Raw genomic sequence first — 9939 nt, forward strand, 5'->3', positions numbered from 1 at the left:
TTGGCCCGGAACATTTCGTTTGGTATATTTAGATGAGCAAAAATCACAGCAGTCAAATGTTGGATCACAGGACCAGAGCTGCTATAAATAAAGTCCTGGCTGACTACGCTCAAATTAGTCGGAAGAGGGCAGAGTGATAGTAGGAGGGCTTTTTCCGGCTCTCTCACTCCAGCATTCACCCTGTTTCCACCAATAAGCCCAATGAGCCGAGTGCGCACCGCCCACTGTCGATGTGTGTATTTTTTTCTCCTCCTTTCCGTTTTTTTTTTTTTTCACAACAGGACTGGATGTGTAGAACGTCACATGTTGTACCCCCTCCTCAGTCAGGACACTAGCAGACATGTGTTATTTATTGCTCAGCTGTGGGAGAAGACGAACGCTCGCACAACCGGCTCTGGAAATAGACGATTAAAATAAAGCGCGTTTCTTTAGCAACTCGAGGAGAGGAAGCATTGGGTCTGATAGCGAAGGACACGAGAATGGCGAGTCCGCCAAACACGGGAGATCCGACGTCTTTGCCTAGTAATGCGAACAACAACATCAAGAAGTGCGGATATCTAAAGAAGCAGAAACACGGACACAAGCGCTATTTCGTTTTAAAAGAGCCGAGCGAAGGTTTACCTGCCCGGCTGGAGTACTACGAGAGCGAGAAGAAATGGAAAAACAAATCGGCCGCGAAGAGGGTTATTCCTCTGGACTGCTGTCTCAACATCAACAAGAGAGCGGACGCAAAATACAAATATCTTATTGCTCTTTATACCAAGGACGAGTATTTTGCCGTGGCGGCAGAAAACGAGCAGGAGCAGGAGGGCTGGTACCGGGTGCTGACGGATTTAATGGCAGAGGGGAAAGTATACGACGGCTCAGCGTCCAACTCCGCGTCCTCGCTGGTTGGCTTCGACGAGGAGAGCTACGGTGTAATAACGCCGGTTACCGCCGCCTACAAGGAGATATGGCAAGTGAATCTGAAATCCAAAGGCTTGGGACAAAGCAGACATTTGATCGGAGTGTACCGGCTCTGTCTCTCCAGCCGGACTATCAGCTTTGTCAAGCTGAACTCGGAGGTTGCCTCCGTCATTTTACAGCTGATGAATATCCGGAGGTGCGGCCATTCTGACAGCTTTTTCTTCATAGAGGTTGGTCGATCTGCAGCCACGGGTCCGGGGGAGTTTTGGATGCAGGCGGACGACTCTGTGGTGGCGCAAAATATCCACGAAACTATCTTGGAGGCGATGAAAGCCATGAAGGAGCTGTCGGAGTTCCGTCCGCGCAGCAAAAGCCAGTCCTCTGGTACAAACCCCATATCTGTCCCCACACGGAGGCACCTGAACAATCTGCCCCCCAGCCAGACCGGGCTCCCCCGGCGGTCGCGCACTGACAGCATGGCCATGACCTCTCCTGTGAGCAAATTTTCCTCCTGTCGAATACGCACGGCCAGCGAGGGCGATGGCACCATGGCACGCCCCATGTCAGTGACTGGCAGCCCCCTAAGCCCAGGGGTCCACAGGACCCTCCTGACCAGATCTCACACCATTTCAATGCGCCCTTGTCGGACATTTGAATCTTCTTCCCTCCAGCACAGTAAGTCCATGTCTATGCCCCTGTCTCCGACCCCACCCATAGCCACCCCTAGCCTGGGGAATCTGTCCTCCTACCCAGACACCAGTGCTCCTCGCCCCTCCAGCTGCAGTGCCTCCTTCTCAGGCTCCCCCAGTGATGCAGGTTTCATATCATGTGAGGAGTATGGCTCTAGCCCTGCAGACACACGGGACCCGAGATTGCTGCTCACCCTACGCAGCAACACACCCGAGTCTCTCAAAGCTGACACCCCCCCCTCCCGGGACGGCAGTGAGCTTGATGGCTACATGTTGATGGAGCGGCAGAATGGTTACCGCCGCTTAGCGGAGCTGGACAAGGCTTACCGAAAGCGAACATACTCGCTCACTACCCCCCGCCAGCAGAGAGGTCCCCCCCAAGTATCTTCAGCCTCCCTGGATGAGTACACTCTTATGAGGGCCACTTACAACAGTGGAAGCCAGTCTTCTCGGAGGTGTCACACTGCCTCCCCTAAAGGTGTGCATCCTGAGGATTTCAGGGATGTTCAGATCAGTGTTAGCAGTCACCAAGGTGACAGTGGCTATATGCCCATGATGCCAGGTGTGACACCACAGACATCATGGTCCAAGCATGGCCTCTATATGCCCATGAGCCCCATGTGTGTTTCCGCACCAAAGCAGATCATCAACCCCCGTTCACACTCTTCAGCGGGGCTGGCCCCACACACAGACTCCCCTGGGAGTGTTTCTCTGGAGGACAGCGGCTATATGCGGATGTGGTGCGGAACCAAGATGTCGGTGGAGAACACTGATGGAAAGCTCACCAACGGAGAGTACCTGAACATGTCTCCTGTTGACTCGCTGGTGTCTCCCACACCCTCAGACTACATCCTCAGTCCTCCAGGCGGAGATCCCCACCCCCAGCAACATCACAAACAGCCTTATTCTTACAGCTCTCTACCACACTCACTAAAAGGCCAGTTGCAGCGCAATGGGTCCACAGACAAAGACCAGTATGTGGTGATGTGTTTACAAAGACAGCGGATAGAAGAGGAGTCCAACTACTGTCCTGTCACTCCAGGAGACTCTGTGGCCAGCAGCTCTCCGGGGGCACCAAGCACCCATTCCTCTGCCCTATCTCCTCTCAGAGTGGCTCGGGTAGACGGAGGTCTGGGACACCGGAGTCGGGTGTGTCGGCCCACCCGCCTGGCTCTGGAATCCCTCAGAACACTACCATGTATGAGCGAACACCCGCTTCCCTCAGAGCCACGCAGCCCTGGAGAGTACATAAAGATAGACTTTAGTAGTGCTACTCACAACCTGCTGGTGTCCACAGTGTCAGCGAGCTCTGAGTCTTCTGTGAGTTTAATGTGTGCAGAGAAGGGATTGCTTCCGCTCGCAGACTATGCTAATATTGACATCAGCTCCCCGGGTCACCTTGGCTCACACCAACCCAGGGGTTCCCCCACTGCAGGGTGCCTAAGCCAAACACCTGAAGTCTTGACTTGCCCTAGTCTGGTGAACGCCCAAGAAGAAGAGAAAAAAAGCACAGAGAGACAGGCAGAGAAGAGGGGGATGGTAGAGGAATATCCTCTCCAACAGCAGGTGAGCCTGGTGTGTCAGCCTGCTCCAGTCAAGGATGACTACACTGAGATGACTTTCAGTCCACCTGCTCCTCTACCTGCTCTCTGCACCACTGATGATGTTCCCCTCCCCACCAGCCCCACTGCCTGTGTCCAGAGACTCAGCCTCGAGAGCAGCATTGTGAATGGGGTGCCCCCTGTGCAAGTGGACTCATTTCTCCTGGGGGGTCCTTCGTTAACTCTCCCCCTTGTGGATCCACACAGAGGGGCCAAAGTGATCCGGGCTGACCCTCAGGGGCGGCGGCGGCACAGCTCTGAGACCTTCTCCTCCACCACCACTGTCACACCAGTGTGCCCATCCTTTGCTCATGACACCAAACGGCACAGCTCTGCCTCTGTGGAGAACGTATCCCACACTGTTTGCAGCTCCGAGGGTTCTGACGAGGACTACGGTAGCAACAGCCCCATGTGCAGGGAGATGTCAGCTGGTTATCAAAATGGACTGAACTACATTGCCTTAAACTTGATGGAGGGAAACCTTGGCGGATGCAGGTTAGGGGGCTGCGATGGACTCCTGAGGTTCAAGACGACAGCCTGTGGCTGCAAGGGGGGCATGAATGGGTTCAACACCAGCCCCTACGCCAGCATGGGATTCAAGGAGACTGCCACTGCTGTGAAAGGTGAGTGTTTCCATATATGCCAAACAAATTCATTAATTTAGCAGGCTTTCATTCATGAAGGGAGTGGTGTCAGGGCTTAGGAGTAGGATAGAGATCCGCCTCAGGGCTACTCTTCTCTGCAGAGATAGGCTGCCCGTTGCTAAGCAGCACTTCTGAGCTAATTTTCATTCAAAGTTGATATCAATGGTTCTTTTTTTTTAAAAAAACATGCAGAGAAAAAACTGCTTTATATGTGTGTCTGCAGTTTAGCCCACGTGTTTAACACTGACTATGGATTTAACCCACTGACTACATACATACATTATTTGAACCATGCCCTTTTATATTAGACTAATTATCACATGTCTTACTGCTGTTCAAATCAGAGGGAAACTGGCCACAATTATATTCTATAGTGTTATAGTGTATAAGCTAATGAAATGACAGTTATGCCTGTTTTACATGAACAGTGGTTAGGCTACATACATGTTGTGTGTTAGAACAGCATATTTGAGTCTGAAAGGCCACGGTAGTAGAGTGAAGTAAAGTTGTTTTGAGCATTGCTGTTGGGTGGAGGCTGCGATGTTTAGATAGGGTTAGTCACCTACTCGTCACACCCAGGACACATTGACGAATCTCAAGGCTGGTCGACACTGTTTGCATGGTCTTTGATCCGTGTCAAACTGCACAGATATTAGAGATATTGGAGCAGAAAGCACTGGAGAACAAGGATGTGTCCTTCCAAATAAAAGCTGATCTTGAAGAGAAACAGAAAAGTGTATTTCAATTCCGGATTCGCTTTGGAATTGAATGGATTTTTATTTTGAAAGGCCGGACTTGTTATACTTTATCCCGGCTCGCTTGATGCTGCTGTTTTGTGTGAATGGTCTGCTCTGGTCTCCCCTCAGTGACGCAGTTTTATTCCACGTCAGTATTTCAAAAGACAACTTGTCTGATCCAGTGACGCATGCAGCACGACACATGATGCGCACATGAAAGTAGCTAAAACAGGCAGAGAATAGGCTACGTCTTTATTTTCCATTTTATAACCGTCGATTGCATCTTTTATAAGAAGACAATTGAAATCCTTATGATGAAGTGTCTTTGTGGGAAGGAGCAGTTACCATCAAAACATTGCCTTTCCCATTATTTTCTTCACCGTTGCGTCAGTGGCTTTTCATGCATCTCTAGATGGTGGGGGTGGTTTTCCGGGACATGTCAGACGTTGCTGTTGTTGGAACAGAAAATACACTGTGTTGGGATCATCGTGAGTCAGAAGGGCAGTGTTCCTGATGGTGAAATACAAGAGTTTAATTGGTGTTTGTGGTTTCACAACCACCTTTGTCTCTGTCTCTGTCGGCTCTCATGCTCTGAGTGCAGTCAGCGTGGGGCTTGGTGCAAGTCATCGTGTTCCCCAGAAAAACAAGTGAGTCAGTTGTTTATCAATTGTCAGGTACTGGGTTTCAGGACTGGAATGTGGGCAGTGTGCAAAGGTTGCTGGGAGAGGTGAATGCTCCCTTGTTTTTCTAACCTGGTGGGATGGACTCAGAGAGGAGGGTGCGGGGGGGGGGTAGAGGATTCTTTTTTTTCTTTCTTTTTACTGTGAGCAACTTCACAAACACCCTGAAGAAAGCGTTTCACACAGAAAGGGGGCACTGACTAATGCTTCGTACAAACACATATGACTTGTACTTTGCACACACATACGTATTTGTGAACCCTCGCACTCATTGAGGTCCAGTTACAGGGCTAAAATATTGAATTTGCGTACCACAATGGAGACGTTTCTCCAAGGTTACAAGAGCAGGGGAGGAGGAGAGAGGGAGCTGAGGAACAATGGTGAAAGATGCATGACTTGTTTTGTTTTTCATGTACAACAAAGTAGACAATTGAGCTGTCTGGAGGGGGAGAGAGTGAGGGGGAGGAGTAAGAAGGAAAGGAAGAAAAGAAACGCAGAAAGAGATAAAGATCATTCAGGTGAGAGTTGGCCTTTGCTACTGTATTTCGGTTACATAAGCCCTTCCTAACAAACAAATATCCTTGTACATAATAGTGAATGACTCTGCTCTCTGATCGGGGATGTGACCAGTGTGGCATGTCATTGATACTCTCATCAAAACACAAATGCACTTCTGTTGCTCGTGTGTGTGAGAGGAAAAAGAGGGCATGACTGTTTACTACAAGATGGCAGACTTTACCACATTCTCTTCTTCTCACTGACCGAACTATAGTTCCATGCAGTGCATCAGTTTGAAACGGGAACATTAGGAAGTCAAATCCCCTGTCCTTATTTCACATCTGAAGTTTTTGGGGAGAGACGGAGAAGAAAGGGAGACATCGCTCCATCCTGCCCATCTGTTTGTGGAGGTTTTTTTATGGCTCACCGAGGAATAGTTAGTTGAGAGGTTACACTGTTGTTGTTTGGGTTTTGGCCCTGACATGGCGGTCCGGGGAGGGGGGGGGGGGGGGGTGATGGGGCAGAGGAGGGGGGGGCTGTTTAGCTTTCAGTGCACGCCTTCTGGCCCTGTCCACAATGTCAGTTACTTGACCTTTGAACTAGCGCTGTGTGTGTGAGAGACTCTGAGCGGGGGGGAGGATATTGTCATAGGGGCTTGTCCAGAAATCCACACATCGCCATCTCTGTGGCAAAAGCCAAACAGGGAGGCGTGTGTGCTATTTTTTTTTTTTTACGACTTCTTACTCCCATTCTCTGGCTGTCCTCATCGCACCGCTCCTTTTACAGTAAATCTCTCAAGCCACTTCTCTTTTCTCCATTAAAGCTGCTTTATCATCCTCCTATCGCCTTCTTTTCCCACCCTGGTCCTCGTCTATCGAATGTATCTCTCTCTGGCTAAACGGCGCAGACAGGGGATGAGACTGACTCACACTCTCCATGCCTTTCATTTGTGGGCCCAGACTGCCTCACCACCACCACCCAAACACACACTCATTCCCACTTTGTCTGTGTGTCTTCCTCTCCTGTGTGTGTGCACATATACGCAGCCATCAGCAGATGGCGGAGGGCGGTGGGTGTAGGGGGGGGTCAGGGGGTTTTGCACCTGCCCTGCCAAGCAGTGCTCACTGGTTATCAGGCCCTTCGAAGGAGAGTGACAATACGCTAATGACTGGCCACCATCTGCCACAACAACAGGGAGAAAGTGGGGGTGTGGCAAGGCAGTTTCAAGAACCCCCCCCCACACACACACACACACACACACACACAGACGCACCTTCTCCACACTTGTGTTTTTCCTGTTGTTAACTGACCTCAGTGGACATTGGCTTTTCACACAAGAGGCCATTAACTGTGCATTAAACAATTAGCTAATCATATCTGATCAGAGACACTAATGAGGCTCTCACTCCTCTTGCTGCTTGGTTTATCTTGCACTGCCAACAACAATAACACACAATTAATATACAACTGGTTAGAAGGATTGATTTGAAGTGTTAAGAGCTCATTGCTCCGATTGATGGAAAATCAGCAGCTATTTTGATGACCGATTTATCGTTTTTCAAACAAAAATTCCAAACTTTCTCTGGTTCCAGCTTCACTAATTTGAGGATATAGACTAAATCATTTGTCAAATGATGAATGGTAAATGAAAATAATAGCTATAGTTGCAGCCGTCGAAATGTCTTTTGTTGTGAATCAGGAGCTGGCTGCTAAATAATTAACCTTTTTTTTTTTTTTTTTTTTTTTTTTTTTTTTTTTTAATGCAAGAGGCAACCGAAGAAACATGTTTGTCTTTCAGGTTTGATCTTTGACAGAAAAGCTCCATATATACAGTATGTAGTGTAGAAAGTACACTTCTCTAGTTAAATAATAGGGTTAGGTTTTATTTGTGCAGCCCATTAGCCTGCCGAGATTGCATTTTCAGGAACATTCAGCCTTTGTCCTCACCTGTTTTGTACACGCCTCCCCTACAGGTACAGGTACAGGTACAGGTACACACACACACACACACACACACAGCGCTCCTGGCCGTCTGATACATAACTATTTGAGTAAAGTAGGGCGGGATGTTCCAGTCCTCGATGGGGAAAAAAAAAAAAAAAAAAAGTCAACCATCCATATCCTCAATTTAGCTTTGAGTTAAGAAGGATTACATTCACTTCAGGATTAGACATTGTTGAGTGGCTTGTTTTGTCTAGAGGATGAGGAAGAGATGGAGCTTCTGTGTGTGACATGAGTGCACATGTCCTATAGTACTTGCACACAACAGGTCCACTGGCTTCAGGCCGATTTGAAGTTTTTCATTCATGAATAGTCCAGCACATCATAAACACTTTTCCATCTCTCTGGACCCTGATACTGTATTAATCCTCCATAGAGGTGTATAATATAGTTAAGCATAGGATTAGCTCCTAACTGGGAGGATTTGCTGCTTTTCTTGGTCATGATGATCGTATATCAAAAATCGTAGAGTTTTACCCTGTTGGTTAGACTAAACAATCACAATTATATGACTTTTTATACACCAAATGCTTTTGTAATTAATCAGGAAAAAATGAAAATAACCAGTTGTCGGTTGCAACCTTTCGTTGTTTTTCAGTGCAAAAATATTTAAAAATGAGATAAGATTGAAAGGATTATCTGGAATATGGATGAGTCAGCAGGATAGCAGAGTCAACAGTGGTTGTTGTTTTTGTTTTGCTGGTTCAGCCAGAGGTGTGGGAGGTCAGAGGTGACGAGTTAGTCAGTGTTGGTTCGTAGGAGTGCTGCTATAGATCAGGGAGGAGCCAGCAGGAATGTAAACAGAGCACATCTGAGCCTGCTGATCTGTAGGAGGAAACCTGCTCGCAACATCACTTTTGTTGCTGGCAGGAGCTCATTCTTACGGCTGATGATCCTCCTCCTTTGTTGCTGCTCAGAAATATAGTTGGAGAAGTTTCCCCATAAGCTCATTAATTTACAACGCGGAACTACTCGAGCAGGTGATAATGCATCAGCAGACATGGGGACATGTTTACTCTGCCTCTGAAGCACCAGAGAGGCTGTGAATACATGCCTGTGTGTGCGTCCTAGTCCTCAATGGAGCATGGCTAAATTTAGCCCGTGAGATCTAAATAAATAATGAACAGAGCTTCAATGTGTGTGTGTGTGTGTGTGTGTGTGTGTGTGTATGTGTATGGGTGTATGTGGGTTGGGACAGGGGGCCACAGACGTGGATTGCTGGGGGGGGGGCCGGAGGGGTGTGTGCTCCAAAAAGAGGAGGGGGTAGGAGGCATTGGGTTCATTTCCCTGCTGGACCACTGCTCCCTTCTATAAACCCCACCCCCCAAATCTGTCTGCCCGCCCACTCTTTTCTCCGATCAGCATGTGTTTGAACAGCAGTGTGTGCGGTGAGTGCCCATATGGCACATTGTCTTGTTGCACTATTGCTTGTTCATACAATAATAATAATAATGTTTATATGTGCACCTGGTTGCTAGTCGAAGCCGTTGGTGATTCAGTTCTCCTTCCCGGCACATTGCAGTCATTCTCACCCAAGTGTCTTCCTCTACAGGCCAATGCCTGGCCCAGCCCCTCCAGAAACACACACACACACACACACAGATTGTTATGGACCGGTGGTCCCATGATCTCACTGCATTCCCAGTCCTCTATGTCAGGTTGATTCTGTTACTGTGGTTTTTCCACCTCTTCCAACCCCCAGTGTTTCTATTTTCTTCTATCTCAATGGAGAGACAGAGCTAAGCCAGCACAGGTGGCCTCAGGAGGAAAAACAACTATTTTATCTTTCAAGTTAATTCTGTGGTTCCATATTTTTGCTTATCAGACATCCCTGAGGATCTGTGGAAATGCAATCAGTAAGTGTTGGGTCAAGTGTCTATAAAGCCCAAGTATTGACATCAGCCTCTGATTTTCCTTTACAGCGTGTATGTATAGGCCAAAGACAGAGAACAGATGTGTGTGTGTTTATGGAGGGAGTAGTTGAGGAGGGGGTAATAGTGAGGACTCTGAATGAAAGGTTTGTTTTAGAGAATGACCATCACATCCAGCTTTGTGAAAACAGCTCTTGTTCGTGGCTGGGGAAGAGGGAGAGGAGACGGCGACTGAGGGAAGAAATGCAGCCGTGTAGAGGGGCTTTGTGTGTGTGTGTGTGTGTGTGTGTGTGTGTGTGTGTGTGTGTGTGT

The 9939-nt window shown here is 48.3% G+C and overlaps 1 protein-coding gene across 1 annotated transcript in view; it reads left to right on the forward strand.

The window, feature by feature from the left end:
* Positions 1-257: 257 nt before the first annotated feature.
* The window catches only part of irs2b (insulin receptor substrate 2b), an 11045-nt gene continuing 1363 nt past the window's right edge, over positions 258-9939 (forward strand). Inside the window, exon 1 of the mRNA XM_031869577.1 lies at positions 258-3819. Within this exon, the coding sequence (XP_031725437.1) occupies positions 480-3819 (3340 nt within the window). The 5' untranslated portion in view covers positions 258-479. The remainder of the gene's footprint in view (positions 3820-9939) is intronic.

Source organism: Anarrhichthys ocellatus, unplaced genomic scaffold, assembly GCF_004355925.1.
Source record: "Anarrhichthys ocellatus isolate YVR2014 unplaced genomic scaffold, GSC_Weel_1.0 scaffold47, whole genome shotgun sequence".
NCBI classification, from domain to species: Eukaryota; Metazoa; Chordata; class Actinopteri; order Perciformes; family Anarhichadidae; genus Anarrhichthys; species Anarrhichthys ocellatus.